Source organism: Besnoitia besnoiti, chromosome I (genome assembly GCF_002563875.1).
Source record: "Besnoitia besnoiti strain Bb-Ger1 chromosome I, whole genome shotgun sequence".
NCBI lineage: Eukaryota > Apicomplexa > Conoidasida > Eucoccidiorida > Sarcocystidae > Besnoitia > Besnoitia besnoiti.
This window is the reverse complement of record NC_042356.1, coordinates 2,523,464-2,542,275: the sequence shown is the minus strand read 5'-3', so window position 1 is coordinate 2,542,275 and position 18,812 is coordinate 2,523,464. Positions and strand designations below refer to the sequence as shown.

At 53.9% G+C, this 18,812-nt stretch overlaps 1 protein-coding gene across 1 annotated transcript in view; it reads left to right on the top strand.

Moving 5' to 3' along the window:
* Positions 1–18,812, top strand: part of BESB_003790 (putative dynein heavy chain 2) — a gene marked incomplete at both ends in the record, with an annotated part of 45,006 nt that overhangs the window by 2,173 nt on the left and 24,021 nt on the right. Inside the window, 26 exons of the mRNA XM_029359134.1 lie at positions 834–942; positions 1,837–1,998; positions 2,451–2,503; positions 2,671–2,744; positions 3,090–3,312; positions 3,877–4,042; positions 4,709–4,759; positions 5,434–5,612; positions 6,263–6,535; positions 6,913–7,027; positions 7,571–7,762; positions 8,188–8,327; positions 8,731–8,929; positions 9,300–9,434; positions 10,100–10,315; positions 11,074–11,187; positions 11,646–11,822; positions 12,509–12,652; positions 12,794–13,003; positions 13,629–13,738; positions 14,274–14,611; positions 15,003–15,286; positions 15,670–15,976; positions 16,665–16,861; positions 17,090–17,302; positions 18,235–18,783. Of these exons, the coding sequence (XP_029222047.1) occupies positions 834–942; positions 1,837–1,998; positions 2,451–2,503; positions 2,671–2,744; positions 3,090–3,312; positions 3,877–4,042; positions 4,709–4,759; positions 5,434–5,612; positions 6,263–6,535; positions 6,913–7,027; positions 7,571–7,762; positions 8,188–8,327; positions 8,731–8,929; positions 9,300–9,434; positions 10,100–10,315; positions 11,074–11,187; positions 11,646–11,822; positions 12,509–12,652; positions 12,794–13,003; positions 13,629–13,738; positions 14,274–14,611; positions 15,003–15,286; positions 15,670–15,976; positions 16,665–16,861; positions 17,090–17,302; positions 18,235–18,783 (4,930 nt within the window). The remainder of the gene's footprint in view (positions 1–833; positions 943–1,836; positions 1,999–2,450; positions 2,504–2,670; positions 2,745–3,089; positions 3,313–3,876; positions 4,043–4,708; positions 4,760–5,433; positions 5,613–6,262; positions 6,536–6,912; positions 7,028–7,570; positions 7,763–8,187; positions 8,328–8,730; positions 8,930–9,299; positions 9,435–10,099; positions 10,316–11,073; positions 11,188–11,645; positions 11,823–12,508; positions 12,653–12,793; positions 13,004–13,628; positions 13,739–14,273; positions 14,612–15,002; positions 15,287–15,669; positions 15,977–16,664; positions 16,862–17,089; positions 17,303–18,234; positions 18,784–18,812) is intronic.

Sequence of the window (18,812 nt, the reverse complement as noted above, 5' to 3'; positions counted from 1 at the left end):
ACTTGGGCGGAACTGCGGGGACAGGCACGTACCCCGAGCCGGGCGGAAGGTTCGTCAACGCAGTTATACGTGGCGCCGTGATGCGCAGGCGGGGCGCCTCAAGAATGCAACTTGCTCGTTGCCTTGTGTGAAGCTAATAATAACAGGCTCACATTCACCAGCCTAAGCTCCACGATTGCTATCTAGCCGCGAAATCGAACGAAAAACTCACACTCAGATGCTGAGCAAGCACTTCTTGGATCTTTTGCCAAGTCCCGCTCACCGTTTTTCTTTCGATCAAGAAGAAAGTCAGCACGCTCCTGGGTAGAATGAATTCGGTCCGACCCGTGTACGAACTCATCACTGAGGCTTTACACAAGGCGACAACTCTGTACCGGACCTGAGGCCTTTCCTCCTGTAGAGCTGTGCGTCACGCCTTTCACGTTTTCCGGATCCAATAGGTTTCTCTAGCGGTTGTTCATCTCTGCTTTCTCAAGCGTTCTCCTGCAAAGGAGTGGAAATGATTCAAAAATTGGATCGTCTGCGTATGGGCCTGTGGATTTGATGATGTTTACTTCGAGAAGTCGCCTCGCATCATAAGGTGTGGTTACTCTTTCGCATCATGGTGGCAGCGAACACGGTGGGAGCTCACTGCGATCGTGAGTCGCCACAGCGAGCATTGACGATATAGGGCCCTTAAACAAGGCTCGAGTCGCCCATACGTGCACACGTGGTTCAAGTCAGAGTCGACGGGAGCGGTCGGTAATCCCGATTGGACCGAGTCTGCTGCATGGGGCAGGGCGAACACAATTTGTTTTTTACTATTTTCACTTTTTCTGGCCCCTAATTCCCAGGCTACCTCTCGAGCCATTCGACGACTCGACGTACGACGACCGCAGCCCTGAAGAGTGGATCAGTCTCGGCTACGACGAACATGGCCAGTTTCTTCCCCTCGAGGCGAAAGTGAGGACCGCACTTTGTTATTTTGGAAACGCCTTTGACACAGCACATCCATCGGTCAGTTCTGTCTCCTGCGACGACCTGCGAGCTCCCCTATGGCGCAACCCTACGCACAACGCCCAGGGAACAAAACAACTCGTAGGCCCATGGGGGGTGTGCGCGTATGGCTCGTATCAGCGGGGAATGTTTTTTGTTTAAAAGCGAGGGTAGTCTGTCTAGCCCGTGAATATGTTCCCATTCCAGTTTCAACCAGCCAGTGGCACGCAGGGTACACTTGTAGACCAATCAGTAAAAGACTAGACCTTCCATGAGACTCGTGGAGGCTGATATTGCATCGAGGGGCTTGCCGCCTCAACGCGAACTCCGATTGGAGCAAGTGTAAAGTGCATGTCTGGTTTCTCTGTAGATTGTTTCATGTACAATTTACAGCAGGCAAGGGGTGTATGTCCATCTTCGAAAACCATTCTGAGCCCCGTTAATGAAAGCACTCGATTGCTAGATCCACCGACTACTAACCCGAACGGGCTGCAAGGGTTCCTGTTGGCGCGAATCGAACGCCATAAAGTTATGCATGGAGTAGAGTGTTTGGCAGCACTGGCGAACTGTACCTCTCGTTGAAAGTCTAAAGTCACGTTATTGCTATCTGCAAGGTCCCGCGCTCCAAGTTTTTTTCAAGCATAGCCACATGACTCCTCGGCGCTCCCTCCGTAACACCAGCATCCCCTGCCGCCTCCTGAGCAAGTCCAGCACATAGATTAGGATTTTTCTTTATCCAATTAGCAATCTGTGAAGTCGATCTCGACGCAACGGCTCTCGAGGCCTGTTGGACGCGGGACCCCGAACGAACAACCTAGAAAATAATGGAGTTTGTCCATGTCTTTTCTGTCGCGTCTGCAGGGCCTCTGGTGGAACGACGATGGATGTGCAAAGTGGAAGGAATGTCACGTCTACGGGTTCGACCAGGAAACAAAAACCTTTACAGTGCGCTGGGTCGCTCTCGACGGAGGGCAAGGTACTGACTCATCGACCACGCGGTTGCGCATGCAACTACTCTTCAATGTAAGACACATCTTTGAGAGCTGAGTGCTATGGTTTAGGGACAGTGCCGCAGGTACACACGAGGACGCGCAAACGCAGTTTACTCAGCTGTATCCAAACCCTGAGTATGCAGTCCAAGGCGCAGTGCAGATATAAATGTTTATATACATATACATGCACCAGTACGTAGCTGTGGAGTGTCAATGCTACTATCATGTAGGCAGGCAAGGCCCCGGAGAATGCCGGGTTGTCCATGTTTGGTTGTACATGTTGCAGCAGGGCGAGTGTGTTTGAACTTGTCGGACGCATGGTTGTGCACACTTTTTCCACGGCTGCTGAGGCCAAAACTTTCTCTGTGGTGAGAAGCCGGTTAGTCCGTTCAGCCGACGCTCCCATGTTGAAACAAGCACTTGTGCGCCAGACACACCCTGCCTCATCGCTGTGGCACCGATCCGGTCCTTTTCTTCCTCCAGGTTGAAGACCCTGTGAAATTCGCGAATCGCCTCGCTGCCGCTCACCAATCGCGGTAAGCAGCGGGTTATAACGAGGGGCTGTGTGCCAGCGACCGCTGCAGAATACACCTGTAGGAACGCTCGAGTGTATGAACGCTTCCAGATCGCTTCTCGCTTTGCCTTTGGTTCTCTTCCGGCCGCTGCTCACTCCCGCTTTTGTCTGTCGCTGTGGTGAGGCTAGGCGATGGGCTGAGAGCCTGATCCAGTACAACTACTACATTGACAACATGCCGACGGAGGACGTCAGGGCCCTGGGTGAGACAATGAGCCTCAGCAAGACGGTACCACGGTAGGCGGGCGTGTATGTATCCTTTGCACGAGACTGCGTAGGAGCCTCCTTTGACCTGCTATTTCAGTGCATGGCAGGGTTGCCCTACGGAGTTGGTCGCTTCACGGCGTTCTTTGGCGAGGCGCGGATGACTCAAACAAAGGCCGATCGAGTGTTGACACACGGGGCTTGTTGGTCGGATCAGGTTACGTAGTCTTTTCACGTACCAAAGTGACCAGGCGTACACGTGTGGGCGCATCTGCATCGCGTGCGTAGTTCTCGCAAACGCCTATGCACACTGAAGAGCGGCGTCTGGTCTGCGAATTCATCAGACGCGGACCAGGAGAAGCGTATTGCGGCCAGTGCGCAGAATATCCAGAAGATTCGCCAAGCGAGGAACCTTTCTGTGAAGCCCCTGCTGAACGAGATCAACCTCATGTTTGCGCGAACCATGAACAAAATCGCGTTGGACAAGCACATGACCCGCAATCGACTCGACCCCATGTACAAAGACCTAGAGCTCCCCCCGCGGCCTCTCACTCCGCCCCCTCCGGAGTGAGAAAGCCCCGCCAGGCGAGCGCCCAAGGCCAGCAGAGATCTCCAGAAGCTTCCTCGTATTTTGCTGCGTTCAACGTTCCAGCGAAGAGTGCTATGAAAGCGATCTCAACGGGCATATGCCTGTGCATCATGTGCTTGAGATTCACGTTCCTGTGTGTTCATCACCGCTGCTGAGGCCGCCTCCACCCTACATAGCTACCTGTCCCTTTTTGTCTCCTTTCCGCCGCGCGCCCAGCAAGGCACATCGTCATGGTCATCAGCACGTGCTTAGAGCCGCGCACACGCATGTATCCAACGGCCGGTCTGGCGCTCGGCAGCGCCAAGCCCTAAATTATTCTGTGTGGTAGGCCAGTATCCATAAGTAAAACCCTACACTTAAACCAATGTGCCTCGAGCACAATGTATAGTATGCATTTGCGCACTTGCATAGACTCCTTTTTCACTTTCGCGCGGGCACGTTTAGGGAGTGTTTGTGGTTTTTTCAAATGCATGTAACTTCGGTGCATGCTTCGTGGTTCACGTCCAACGGTGCATGTCGGCCTGCTTTGTCGCTGTCACCAGATTCGGCGTGGTGGACACGCCTCCCCAAGATTTCACAGGAATTTTCTCGTCGTTCTGCTTCTCTTCGCTCTACGTGAAGCCCGAGGTGATTCACGCCCTGACGGAAATCCGCGCGGAGTGCAACGCCATCCTTGGCCGCTGCATCTTCAATGTGCAACTCAACAAGGTAGAACGAGATATGCAGAGGAGCCGACAGGTTCAGCAGAGAGGCCTCCTCTCGTCGTACAGCACTCTATAATTACTATGCCTGAGCAGCGTGCGCACATAGACACAACCGTACATGCCCAGTGATTGCGGATGAAGTCTTTTGTTTTCCGAATTAAACAAAGACCTTCAAGATCTAAACCAGTAGTCCAACTCATAGTATATACTCCCCAGAAAAAGCTGATAAATAATCCTGTCTCAGAGATGAGAACTCCAAGTACGATGCTACTGATTAGACTGGCATCTGAGTAGTAGTTTTCTCTCGCTGTTAAGATGAGTGAGAATAGGAATCCGTATATTACGCCTAGAACATAACCGATGTGCAATAGTCTTAATGTAGTAGGATATTGAAATCCAACACTTTTAGCTGTCTTAAGCATTCCAGTGGGGTGGTGGTTTCAAGGGAGATTTGATCCTGTTTATGATTTAAGGGATGTAAAGGTGCTCAGGATTTAACCGTCGGGCCATCTGGATCCTCATATTCAAAGATAATTCTATTTGAGAAAGTTTTAGATAAACGACGTGTGAAGAGTCGGACTTCCTTGCAATGACGTGTACGCGCGATCTCGCGGTGAGGTGAGTCCCCCAGTCTCGTTTTCAGTTCGCTTTCCCTCGATCTTTTGAGCAGGCGATGAAACTCGAAGAATTCAAACAGACGCAGCGCTCGTCGATTAGTCAGGTAGCAGGTCTCGTACTGGGCTGTGCGTCGGTTTCCCTTTCCGCGTGGTACTTCGGGCTTGACAGGCTTGGCATTTGGCATGGCAGCGGCCATCACGCACTACGCCTGTTCATTCACTGATGCAGAGATCTGCAGTTGTTTGTATTGGTCATCATGCATAGCTATTGAGCGCGAATTCGTGTAGCGGGCCGTCTTCATGACGACTGTCGTCTCATATATCCAAATGAGAGAGTGTAACCTGGAGTCTAGCTTTAGTTGTTATCTGATTGGTATTGCATGCCCTGAGTATGTAAGGAAAAGGAAAGGTTAACCGCTATTCAAACACAACAGTTTTCGTAGGTAGTATTTTATTAATCTTCATACCTATGCATATCCTTGGTTTCAACGTTACGCCAAGAAGGATACCAGATTACTCTGATTATCTTTGTTATATTAATACATGGTGTTCAGTTGGCTGCTTCTCACATGCAGGCGCGTCGTCCGCTCTGCTTTTCGATACTGCCACAAACCCGTTGACGGCTCAGCGTGTAGGCTCCTTCGGGTGCATCTGTACGTGTGCACATATGTGCATGTTTTTATTTTTGTCGAGTCCGGCGGGGTAGTGCAGCTGTCGTGCGTGTCTGATTTGTTTGTTGCGGCGCCTCTCGATGTCTGTGTGGTTTGCCGCGGCGCAGCTGTCGTTTGACTTGCAAGAGACGTGGGCGCAGAGCGTTCAGCGCATCGTCGTGAAGCACTTTGCAGACGTCAGCAAAGGGTGGTTTAGCATCTACGAGACGAACAAGGAGACTTACGACTATGGCAAGGTCAAGAAAATGCTGCTGGTCGCGAGTTTCCTCATGCAGGACAGTCTGCGGTCGGTGCAGAGGCAGCGAGCACCTCTCGGCGGTTTGCGAAAGGGGCCGTAGACAGAGAGACAGAAAGAAAGCAGATACACGCCGGACAGCGCACGGTGTAGCGAGTGACTGGCGGCGCAGAGACGCAGGTGTAAAGGGAAAAAAGACAGAGGAATCGAGAAGAACTCCTCAAAGGAGGGTGCTTGACGCGAGAGGCAGGCAGAAAGGCGTAAATAGAGGGAAGTGCGTCGACGCCGTCTCAGCGTTCGTCGCCCATGCCTGTCGTGAATAGAAGAAGAGATGCCGCGAAAGGCGACGCGGCGAGCGGCGCCTGCAGCCAAGCAGAAATAAGGCGAAAAGTTAGGCAGGGGACGCACGGTGGCGTCAGGTCTCGGGTCTAGTGAATGCAAACAGGGTTTGCTGAAACGCGTCGGCGCAGGATGAAACAGTATACGCGCATGTACACCTTGAATAGCGGCATCAGTCGCAAAAGCAATGCCAGCAGGTCTGTTGATGCGGAGAACGTTTAGCTCATCATGCCGCGACTGCTTAAAGCCTTCTCTCAGCGGGTGTCGGCCTCAACGGGTCCACGACAGCTCGCTGCTCTGTACAGATTTTTGTTTGCAAATGCGGTTTCTCTGTGTCGCGCTTTTCTTTTCTTCTTCTCCAGGTACATGACCATGGCGTCTTTGGAGGCGTTCACGCAGATGCTGGAGTCGTATCGGCCGCAGGAAATTACCATTTCCTCTGTGTCGGAGGTGCGAGCGCCCCCCGGCAGGCGTGGCTCGCCCGCCGTGTCCTGCTCCGGAGACGGGAGCGTCGAAGTGGAGAACTGCGGCATTTTCGCTTTGGATTTGACGCGATCTCCGGACGACAAGAGCTTCCAGTTCAACGTTGCGCCGACGCACTTCCTCAGGGCCGTCTTGGACATCTTCGAAAAAGGGTGAGGCCTCAAAAGAACGAGGCGAAGCGTTCGAGGCGGCGTAGATTCTGGAAGCCACGCATTGGCTTCCTTCTTTCGGATGATTCAAGACTTGACAGCATGCAATACGCCTGAGACTCACCAGCACAGGGATGAGTCTCACCGCATAGATGTATGTTTGTTGACCCATGCCTCTGCGAGTGTAGGGAGTTTTTGTAGTTACACCCGTCCTCTGTGTTCCCAGAAGCATCCCCCGGCAGATACGTGCGCATGCGCAGGGCTATGAGTTATCTGTGTATGCGACAGAGTGCCGAGTCTGTGACACCTCTGCAGATCGTGGTTGGTCTCCTTTTGCGATTCGACCTCCTACCCCTTTGGTGCTGTTTTTCGCTTTTCAGGATTGTGCAGATGGGTGACGTGCCGCAGCCCGAGAAGCTCATTCTGCCACATCTCTTCAAAAACCAGCCGAAGCATGTGCTCGCCTCCGTCAGTCTAGACGAGCCAGGCGTCCAGGTTTGTCTGAACGAAAAAACAAACCCGTGGTCTCTGAAAACGCGATAATCTTTGCTCTTCTCATCGTCACAGTGCACGCTTAGTCGTCTTGGGAAGGAATTACGTCTCTTGAACGTATCTATGATATACATATAAATATATAAATAGGTATATGTATGTGTTTACATATAAATATATATGTAAATATCTGTATGTGTGTGAGGCAGACGCTCAGATGGATACCCCAGTTCATGTACGGACAAACACACAAGTATGCATAAAGATAAATATATAGATAGATATCGACTGATAGGTAGCTTGATTGATAGGCAGCTCGGTAAGAGGAAAGCCTGTATGGATGTCTTTGGGGTCAGGGCAGAGCAGCAAGTTCTTCGTGAGTTTGGGCTGTAGAGGTGCACCCGTAGGCGCTGTCGTTGTCAAGGCCCTCGCTGTGCAAGGTGAATTCGTGAACAAACACGGGCCCGCGCCGGAGGACAGAATAGTATCGTCTTCCGTTAGGTTGCAACGTGCTGCGGCTGTGCCGGAATCCATCCTCTTGCTCAGGAATATCGCCGCCGAGTCGAACAGGCCGTCTCATTCTACTTCCCCCACCTGGATCGCTTTCTCGCTCTCTTCGAGGCCTACTTGGACATTCTTCGTCTGAGCCCCGACGAGACTGTCCAGCAGATTGAGCAGAGAGTCAGCGGCGCGAGCGCCAGTGAGCAGCTCAAGCAACTCGCAAACGAATACTTCCAGGTAATCACGGCTTCCCCCCGGCGCACGCGTTCGAGAAAGACCTATGTTCGCGAATCCATCTTGCGCATTGAGAGGGACTGACAGCAGCGCAAGCACCGGTGCGTGCATCTCCACAACGCAGAGATGCAGAGGAACTTGCGGCGCTGCCATGGCCTCAAACACGACGACCATGAATATGTATATATATGTATGTACGTGTATTTACGTCGTGACGAAAGCGGGGGGACAGAAAGAGAATAAGCACGAATCCACGGGTGCAGACCTGTACGCGGGGTTCACGATATATATACAGAAGAAACCAGGCATACAATAACGCACTTGAATAGACACCGAATACGGATATCTGTGAAATGCAGCGTTTGCGCATTTGCTTTCTGTGTACTACCTCTTTGTACCTGCGTTTGCGCTGTGACAACTGTTTCCAGAAAGAGACGGATCTGACGCAAGAAATCCCTGATTTCACAGTTATTGGGGCCTTCCGCCTCAACTGCTGCGACATCAAGCGCTTCCTCGCCCAGAAGCTGCACGCAGTGGGATCTCTCATTCTCGACGTCATCGCGAAGAGGTAGGCGTGGGAATTTTTAGAGGGACATGCAGAAAAAAGGGCACCTCTGCCCGCGGCAACCTGCTTGTAGAGATGCGCGATATGATGCGAAGAAGTTATAATGGCTTCAACGCAGGTCTACCCTGCGAGAGGCGATGAAAAAAGGCACGCAAATGAAGATCGCCATGTGTGTATACAAAAATTTATAGATGTTCATATGTGTGCACGGGCGTCCGGGCTCCCGTCAACTGTAAAGCCCTGCCCGCGTGTGGGTCTCACGCTCATATATTTCTGCATATATATATATATATATATACGCGTCGATGTATAATCTAGAAGTATAGATACCTATAGAATAGATGTAGGCGTGTATAGAGTGGTGCTTAGCAGTTATTTCTGCCTGGATGTCTCTCTGTCTCGGAAGGTTTCGCGACAACTGCACCCAGACGCTGGACCAGTTCCGAGGTATCTTTGCGACGCTGAAGAAGCGCCCACGAAACATCGAAGAGTTGACAGACATGAAGGAGTTCATCGGCGACATTCCCTTGAAACTGGAGCGCCTTGCCTTCGATATCAAGTCTAACCTGCGCACCTTTGAGATTCTCGAGGACTTCAAATACAAAGTGAGGCGCCACCACTCGCGTATGCCGGCACGTGTGTATGCATGTATATATATATGTTAGAGATATACCTACACAAATAGAGATATAGATATACAGATATGCAGATTTTGATATATAGATACAGATGCAATTTTAGCCACGTGGGTCTCTTGCCCCTTCATGCGACTTCCGGTCCCAGCGGCATATAAATATATATGATTATGTTGTACATTGGGAGCAATGTAATCATATGTATGTATACGTATATGTACGCCTTTGTAGGCGCAGCGCGTTTGTTGTGACCATAACGTCTGTGTGGCGCCTCGCTTGAACTCAACAGTCTTTGTAGCCAGCCCGTCAGTTTTTTTTTCTTCTGTTTTTCGCGTGTCAGCTCTATTTGGAAGATCACAGCATTCGCTGGAAGATGTTCGGTTCCCCGCTGGAGACGCTGACGCTCATGGCAGAGACCGAGGTGGCCCTGGACAAAGAGCGGCAGAAGTTCCTTGAAGACCTCCTCACGCAGCAAGTGAGAAACGCTGAGTCCGCTCGCATCGCCAGAGCTGCCTCTGGGCGCTAGAGTGATGTGTGAGGGAGAGAATGCCCCGTCCGCCTCGTAGTATATACTCCCCAGAAAAAGGTATTTTACACCTAGGAATCCCATTGTAGTAAGTGTAACATGGCGTCTAGCTTCAGTTGTTATCTGATTGGTATTGCATGCCCTGAGTACGGAAAAGAAAAGGTTAACCGCTATATATTTATCTCTCTCAGGTTTGATGTAATGTCCCGCTATAATTTGTAGATCACATGGCTTCTGGTATTTGAGATACACAAATCATGTCTGCGCGCCTGCGCCATTCCGCGGTGCGGAAGTCGGTGCGCTGGCGTCTTTGAGAACCCTAGATTGGGCACGCGTACTGCATATTGAGTAAGACTACGTATATACATATATATATATATATGTATGTGTAGAGACATATATGTATTCATGTAGAGAGGCATGTGTGCGGAATCTCATAGCTCTAGTTGCGTGCACGTTGTTCACGTCGCATGCGCGCCGCTCTTTGTCGAGGGAGTATCGAGGTTGCCTCGACGCACGCGAGACTAGAGGAAAACAATGCTGGTAGTTGCCTGGCGGCCCGCGCGGTGCGACGAGCCTGCAGCTCAGAGGACCCTGTGTGTCTCTCTGTTCAGACAGAGTTCGAGGAGACCCTGCAGGACCTCGAGGGCATCGTCGCGAGCTTCGCACAGTATTCGGAGATGTCCAAGTTGGAGGAAATCAGCGAAAACGTGGCCTCCGTCAACGAGCGCATCGAGATGAGCGTGAAGGCGGCGAAGTTGTACAATACCCGAGAGACTCTATTTGCGCAGCCAGTCACAGACTACTCGCGCGTCCACAAGCTCGTAAAGGTGAGAGACAGCTGCGAAGTGGGCGCATGCCCTCTAGGCGTTTGAGCGAGTCCCCGCGTTTTCAAACGCCGAGGCGCATCCTCCCCCAGCTCAGAGTCTTCCGTGGGCGAACCACGAACCCGCGAGGCGGCCCGATAAAGGCGCCCCTGAGCGTAGGCAAGAAAGGCCGGAGGAAGCGCCCCTGAGCAAGCGGACGCACAGGCAGATATCTACTTAACTAAAACCGTCATACGTTCTCACCTATTTACACGGACGCAGGGGCACACGCATGCGCGGACCCGTGTGTGGACACATGTGCTGTGAAACGCCAACAAAGCATGAGTTCTACAACCCCGTTACGTAGCACATAGACGAGTTTGAGCATGCAAAGAAGGACGTCGGTGTGAACAGCTGTTTTCGTGTGCGACTGCGGGCGCGCGTGCGAGAGCTGGGCCTCGCGTTCGATTGCCCAGCGAGGGAAGGGCAGCTTCAAAGAAACAGGGTCATGCAGATGCGTCTGTGAGTGCACAGACGTGAACGCATGCGTTCTTCTGTGGAGCCCTAGCTCTCCAGTGGCGTGTCTTACAGATTTGCCAAACAGAGACTTCGAGTGCTTCTTCATTTCATCTAGTCGGGGAACCCCCTCCCCTGCGTGTGCCGCTGTTCGCGGGGTCACAAAAAAAAGCCATGCCGATGCAGAGGGAATCTCGGAGGTCTACTGCCTTATGTTGTGTGTGTGCGTCTTTGTCTTTCTTGGATTGGGCGATCTCTTTTTTCAGGACTTTGAGCCGTTCTCGAATCTCTGGACGATTGCCTTCGAGTGGTCTAAGAGCAAAGTTCAGTGGTATGAGGGTCCGTTCGAGGCGATCAACGCGCCCGCCATGGAGAAACAGGTGAGCATGCCCGCCTAACAAGGCCTATTTTCAAAAACAGCGAAAGCCAGATCCGCTATAGGTGCAAGCGTCAGTGCATTGTTGGAGGCTGCAAGCGGTCGTGGAGTCTCTCGCGCTACGCCAGAGGCGTCTTCCATTCCATTCTACGGCGTGGTGTGAGCTCTCTCGCGTAGTGCTTCGAACCGAAAAATTTCCTTCTCTTCTTTCGTTGGGGTCGCCAGGCGCTGGCTCTGTCCGCTGCACACAGTTCCCGTGGAGGTCGCGGGTTCGAGCCCTACCGTCCGCACCGTTTTGTTCGGTTAGCTCTGCGGCCTGGTGCCGCTTTCGACGGGCGCGCCACCGTAGACAGAAAGGCGCAAGCGGCTGTGGCGGCGTTTCATGGGGGCGGCGATTCGGGAGATGGGCACACGCGGGCTTCGAGAGAACCCGCGTTTGTTTTTATGCGCTGCTCGGCTCAGGTGTACGGCGACTTGAAAAAGCTGCACAAAGTGACGCGGGTCCTGCGCGAGAAGGAGTTTCTCGAGGTTCTCGACCGCGCGGAGACGATTCTCCACGAATTTGAGCGCTTCGCGCCGCTCGTGCCCGTCGTTGTCGCCCTCAGAAACGAAGGCATGCGCGACAGGCACTGGGAGAAGGTGAGGAGACGCGTGGATTTCGGCTTCGATGCAGAGTAAAACAAAATGGAGAATCAGGGAAAAAGCACGGCGCCTCCGGCTGCCGGCACGGCAAGTATGTGCGTGCAAACGCGGCATGGAGGTGATACAGAGGATCTTCACTTCGTGCTCCCCGCTAAACACAGAAGATGTCGATGCGGTATAGACAGCTGTGTGTCACCGCAGGCGCAGGTATCCAGTAGCCCCCCCTGCGCGCACGCCGTGGTGGGCATATGTATTGTATGCATATATATGTATAAGTTTGTTTTCTCACTACGGTGTCTGAGTGGGGGTTTTGACGCGGTGCGGCGCAGGCGCTAGACTGCATATGATGGGTCGGTACGCCTACGCATTTGAAGAAAGGCGCTGTCTCCACGAAAATGGCGACCTTTGCAAATTTGTCTTCCCTGATACCCCCCCTTGCCATGTCGCGCCTGTCCTTCACTGGATTTCGCTAAAGCCCGGTGAAGGCTCGGCGTTTGCGACCTGCTCGTGCGTCTGCCGCGCGGTCCTGTGGGAACAACTCGAATGCGAAGCCTCGGCCGTTTTTCTGGCTTGCACGCGGCATGTCTTGTGCGGCTGAGTTTCACATCCCCCCCCCGCCCCAAGCTGTAGGTACGCGCACAGATCTGGTACAAAGTTTCGTTTTCTGGCCTCGTTCCGCGCAGGTCTCCGAAGCCCTCGGTGCGCCGATTTCTTCAGAAATGGAGAACTTCTGCCTGAGGCACTTGCTCGAGCTGAAAGTCGCGGATTTCTCGGCCGCCATCGTGGAGACGGGCGAGCTCGCGGCGCGCGAGTTCCTCATTGAGAAGGTAGCGTGCGACGCGCGTCTGGGGTCGCGGGGGAATTGGCGCGCGGGGGTTTCCTCAGACTGCGGGGTGCAGAGTCCAGCTGCTCAAGAGAGCGTCTCGATCCTGCGTTTCGTTGTGGCGTGTTGCGGCGGGACTCCGTAGGCGCTCAAGAAGATGAAGGTGGACTGGAAGGTGGTCGCCTTCAACGTCAAGGAGACGTACAGGGCGACCGACACGTACATTCTGCGCGGAACCGACGAGATCCTCGCGCTCTTTGATGAACATATCATGACGACGCAGACGCTCCAATTCTCCGCCTACAAGAAACCGTTCGCGGAGGAAATCGAGGCGTGGGCGAGCACCCTTCTGCTGGTAAAGCCTCGGCTGCGCTCGGAGCCGTCTCTGGCTCTACGAAAAGTATATGTAGCCGTGATCGTTTTTGCAAAGACAGGACACACGCTGCGCCGTCGTGCCCCTAAGTTTCTACGTGAAGAAGGGATTCGCTTATGAGGAGATCTCGAAATTATAAACTAAAAAAATTAGATGGAGATAGGGTGGCGATATTGGAGCGCTGGGCCTCGTGTCTGTCTGCTCGGCTCCACGTCTTTAGATGCATAGGCTGATGGCTGATGGAGGTTGAGCAGAGATACATCGGCGTAGGCTCAGTTGTGCTATGATGTATGCGTGAACTATATCTGCGTGTTCGTATAGATTACCTCGTTTTTAGTCGGGATTCGCGATCAATTCTCTTACTATCATTGCAACAGTGCTTTCTCGTTTACTTCTGAATCCTACTTTGTGGCGTCTGCACGCGTTTTCCGCCCCCAGCTGCTCGACCCTCCGCGGCTCTGCAGGTTTTCTCGCGTATGCTTTTGTATCTGCAAGAAATGTTTCGCGATTCTTTGTGGGGTTCCCTGTGCTTGCCTGGTGTACCTTCTCACAAGCACGCACAAGGCTTAAGTTTCCGCTGTTTCCCCGATTTTTTCTTCTTGCGCAGGCCTCAGAGACGCTCGACGAGTGGCTGAAATGCCAGCGCTCGTGGATGTATCTGCAGCCGATCTTCGAGTCGCCCGACATCATGAAGCAGCTTCCCTCGGAGACGAAGCGGTGCGGACCCCTCTATTAGCCTGGGGGCATTTCGCTTGTCTCTGCCTTAGAATGCGTCCCAGCGAAAAGAAAGAACGTCTTCACGAATTTTGTTTTCCGCCGCACCCTAACCCTAAACTGTCAGCGGACAAGAGAGGGTCTCCTGCCGCTCTGAAAATGAAGCTCGGGGTTGCCGCAGCGCAGTTCCACTCTCCACAGCAGAAGCGTTTTCCTTCCTCTTTGGTGCACAAAGCAAATAACAGATAACCGCGGCCTTGAGGGCTTTACCTGCTCTGTATTCGTGCTTTAGCCTCGGCAAGAGTCTCCTCATCTTTCGAGAAGGCGAGTAGCTTGCCTGCGGCGACAGTGCCACACGTGTGCGCCCTGGGCTCCACTTCACATCCAAGAGAGCTCTGCGGATCTCGTTGGAGCGGACACATGGCGCGCCTCGAGCCGCGATTTGCGGGGTGTGTGAGGCGAGACCGCATGCGCGAGTCTGTCGCCTGTCAGCTGGATCCGGCCTTGCATTCTCTGCCCTGTCTTATGCTTTTTGCAGCTTTAAGTCGGTGGATACCGCCTGGCGCGTGTTGATGCGCCACACGAGCGAGAGCCCCGGGGCACTGGCTGCGTGCTCGGCGTATGGGCTGTTGGACAAGCTGCGCGACGCCAACAAGAACTTGAACAAAGTCACACACGGCCTGGAGTCCTACTTGGCGCTTAAGCGGAGTCAGTTCGCGCGGTTCTACTTCCTCTCGAACGACGAGCTGCTCGAGATCCTCTCCGAGACGCAGGACCCCACGCGCGTCCAGCCCTTCCTCTGCAAAGTTTTCGAAAACATCAACAGGCTCGTCTTCGACGACGCGATGAACGCCGTCGCCATGCTCTCTGCCGAGGGTGAGCGAGGCTTGCCGCGAAGCGAGAAGAGGCGCCAGGCGCGCAGAAGAGACGCGGAGACTGCATATGGGCGGCGGTCAAAAGGCGACAGTGGGAAGCAACCGCGGAGGTCGCCTCGCATGCTGAGAAGAAAACAGGCATTTGTATTGGCGTTCGGTAGGCGGGTTCGTGTGAGGTGGTGCATCTGTGGAAACACCGCGCAGACGAGGTAGCGGACTCTTCGCAGGCTTTAGGGGAGAGGGAGATGGATGGGCCGATCTTTCCAGCGCGTGTATGCCTGGGTTCGGGAGGTTTTCTGCACTGCAGGAGCTCATTCTTGGCACGCGACGTCTTGATGCACCTATTATAGTGGCTCTCCTTTTCCTCTCTCTGTCTCCCGCGCGGGCTGCAGGCGAGCGCGTGGACTTCCCCCAGCCGCTGAGCACGAGCGAGAAGAGCGTCGAGCGCTGGATGGGCGAGCTGGAGGCGACGATGAGGCAGGCCGTGTGGGAAGTGCTGCTGCGCGCAACGACGGCGTACGCGGACGCGAAGCGCGTGGAGTGGATTCAGCAGCACCCCAGTCAGGCTGTGCTTAATGGAAGCCAAATTCACTGGACAAGCGAAGTCGAGGAGGCAATTCAGACGCAGACGCTCCATACGTACCTGCAGAAACTCAACCAGCAGCTGATGGACCTCGTACGCGAAAGCGAAAGAGCCACCGCGCTCAGAGACAGAGACAACAGGGATGAAAATAATACGAAGGGAACAGCAAACGAGCGATAGACACGTCGAGATATAGACACTCGTGTGCACGGAGATGCGCGAATGGGGTCTAGCTGCGTCCTGCACGCGGCGTATGGGAAGCTGGATGCGCGGCGCCCACCTCATGGCGACCCAGGCCGGTGTGCGAGCTGAGGAAGGAAAAGAATAGGTAGAATGAAGGTCAGATAGGGAGGACAGAAACGCGCGTACCAGCCTGCACACTCCCCCCCCTTCGTCCCATTACCACTGAGGGTTTTTCTACATTTGTTATTTAAATCGTGTTTTCAAGTCGTTTCCTGTGCTGTTTGTTCCTGCAGGTGGCGCTCGTTCGCGGGCGTCTGAACAAGATGCAGAGCATCACCGTCGGCGCGCTGATTGTCATCGATGTGCACGCGAAGGACGTGGCTCAGAAGCTATTTGAGGCGCGCATCGCGTCGCCGTCGTCGTTCGAGTGGATTTCGCAGCTGCGCTACTACTGGCGCGACGAGAACTGCTGGGTGCAGTGCGTCCAGTCCGAGTTCCCCTACGGCTACGAGTACCTTGGCAACACCTTCCGCCTCGTCATCACCCCGCTCACCGACATGTGCTACATGACACTGCTCGGCGCGCAACAACTCAACCTCGGTGCGGCACACAGGCTTCACCGGACCACCGGGCAGGCGTCCGCTGCCTGCGCCCTCGCTGCGCATGCATTCGCCGTCATTCACACGGAGGTTAATCCTGTCCCCCGCGTCGGTTTGTAGCTCTGGGGGCGTTTGGGTCCGATCGGGCGTTGGAATGGCGCCAGAGGAGAGCAGCGTCGAGTCAGAAAAAACAGAAGCCGACGCCTCCGAGTGCAGACGATGTGACACGTAGTGCCCCTGGCAGAGTTGCCCTTTTCGTTGTTGTCCATGTGCGGGTCGGGGCGACCTCGGCGAGCCCAGGGGCGGCCTCGCAGCACACAGCGCGAGACACACCTTCAGGGTGTGCGGCAGGCAAAGACGATTCGGTTCCGCTAGGATCCTACACTCCCACAGGTCGTCCGTAGACCCGCTATGGACCGTACACCGTCCTTATACACGCACGTCCACATTTACATCCAAAAACTTAGACGCATGTAAGGATTTGGACGGCACACCGGGGGGCACCGTTGGTTCTTGTATGCATGACTGAGCGCGGCTAGACAACGTGTGCCCAGGACCCCGCCTGTTTCTCGCTGATGTTTCCTTCGCGTGTCTCTACTTTTGTTTTCCTCGGAATTCGCGTGGCTGCCCCTGACGGTGCTCGCCAGCCTCTCGCGACCTAAACTTTTTCTGGTTTCTGCTTTCCGCAGGCGGCGCGCCCGCGGGGCCCGCAGGGACGGGCAAGACCGAGACGACGAAGGACTTGGCGAAGGCTGTCGCTCGCCAGTGCGTGGTGTTTAACTGCTCGGATATGATGGATCACCTGATGGTCGGCAAGTTCTTCAAAGGCCTCGCATCCTCCGGCGCCTGGTGCTGCTTTGACGAGTTCAATCGAATCAACATCGAGGTGCGCCTCGCGGTATTGCCCTAGGCACGCGCGCGGACAGGCATACGTTTGTGCGTTTGTTTGTGTGTGCATCACGTGTCTGACAGACGGAAAAATGCATGTGTGTCTCCGCGTATTGCTTAAGCGGGATGATGGTCGGGGGGAAGCCCCAGGCCGCATTTGCTGCGCGTTTTCAGGTTTTTCGCGGCTGTGGTGATGCGTCTTTCTGTCTCTCTGGGGTCTCTGCAGGTACTGTCGGTGATTGCGCAGCAGCTGTTGATCCTCTTCGGGGCGAAAGCGCAGCTCACCGACTTCACTGAGACGACGGAAATCGAGTTCGAGGGCTCCAACATTGTAGTGTTCCCGACCTTCAACGTATTCATTACGATGAACCCAGGATACGCGGGCCGCACCGAACTCCCAGACAACCTCAAGGCTCTCTTCCGGCCGATGGCCATGATGGTGACAGAAAAAAAAACCAAGCAGGGCAAAGCGACAGCCGGAAGGAAAACAGGCTGCAACGCAATGCAGCAGAAAAATTGCAACATCTGGCTGCCTTCGTCAGCTCTAGACATCCATGCGTCTGGAGGGTCGGATGACTGATAGATAAGTAGATATAGAGATAGCGATAGACACAGACAGAGATAGATAGACAGACAGATAGACAGAAAGAGAGATAGACACGGGACGGCGTGTACCTATATATATATATATATATATAAAACGTGTTATCTCTTCAGGCCGGTTTTCATATATGTATAAATATAAGTGAACAGAATTGGTAACTCCAGCAGTTCCCACATATATCTGTGCTTTCTGCATATATAAATAAATAGGTAAATGTGCTGCTCGTAAAAGCGTATATATATGTATATTTATATACGCATGGAATCATTTGGTAGGTGCATAACCTGTCCACGCCGACTCTTCAATGTGCAGCCAGTCAGCTTAGATGAGGAGACCTCACTAAGATTTGCTGTGTGGTCTGCCGCCGCTGGAAGTCCTCTCCGAGCCTGTGATTGCAAACTTTGCATGAGCGACATTTCCGCAGTTACGTAAAAGAGCGTATATAGGGAGCGTGGTCCTCGTCTGTTGGGCTGGGTAGGATAGACAGAAAAGCAATGAAGCCTCGAGAGCCAAGATGCTAGACTTCCAAAGTAGCTCGACGGCCCAGCCGGCGTGGATAACTGGATCTGTTGGCATTGAAAGGCGCCGCAGAGTCCGAGCGGCAGTATCAGCAGACGAGGCTCCGCGCATGCGTGCATACATGCCTTCATACGTGTATGCATGCACACACATACATGCAAAGACCTGCACCGCAAACACCTATGCATGCGCTGGTGTCAGAGCGGGTATGTGTGTGTGGCTTGTTTCTGTTGCCTGTGCGGGGTTAGGTGCCAGACTACGGCATGATTGGGGAGATTATGTTGTACAGTTTTGGGTTTGAGAAGGCGCGGGAGTTGGCGCGGAAGATGGTGGTGACGTTCAAGCTGGCCTCCGAGCAGCTGTCGGCGCAGGATCACTACGACTACGGCATGCGCGCGGTTCGCTCGGTGATCAACGCCGCGGGGTTGCTGAAGCGCCAGCAGCCTGAGATGGATGAGCAGCAGCTTCTCTTGCGGGCGCTGCGCGACGTCAACGTGCCCAAGTTCCTCACCGGCGACTTGCCGCTTTTCGAAAATATCATCGTCGACCTCTTCCCCGGGGTCGCACAACCCTGCGTAGACCGCACGCTGCTTCTCGAAAAAGTCCACGCTCTGGCGCGCGAAGCGAACCTCCAGACCGTTCCCGCCTTCATCGAGAAGCTGACGCAGCTCTACGACACCGTGCAAGTTCGCCACGGCCTCATGCTCGTGGGGCCCGCAGGCGGAGGGAAAACCGAAACCTACCGCCTGCTCGCCAAGGCGATGACGGCGCTGAAGGGCACCGAAGGCTTTCAAGCCGTAAGGGCAGCGGAGAGACGGCCGCACGC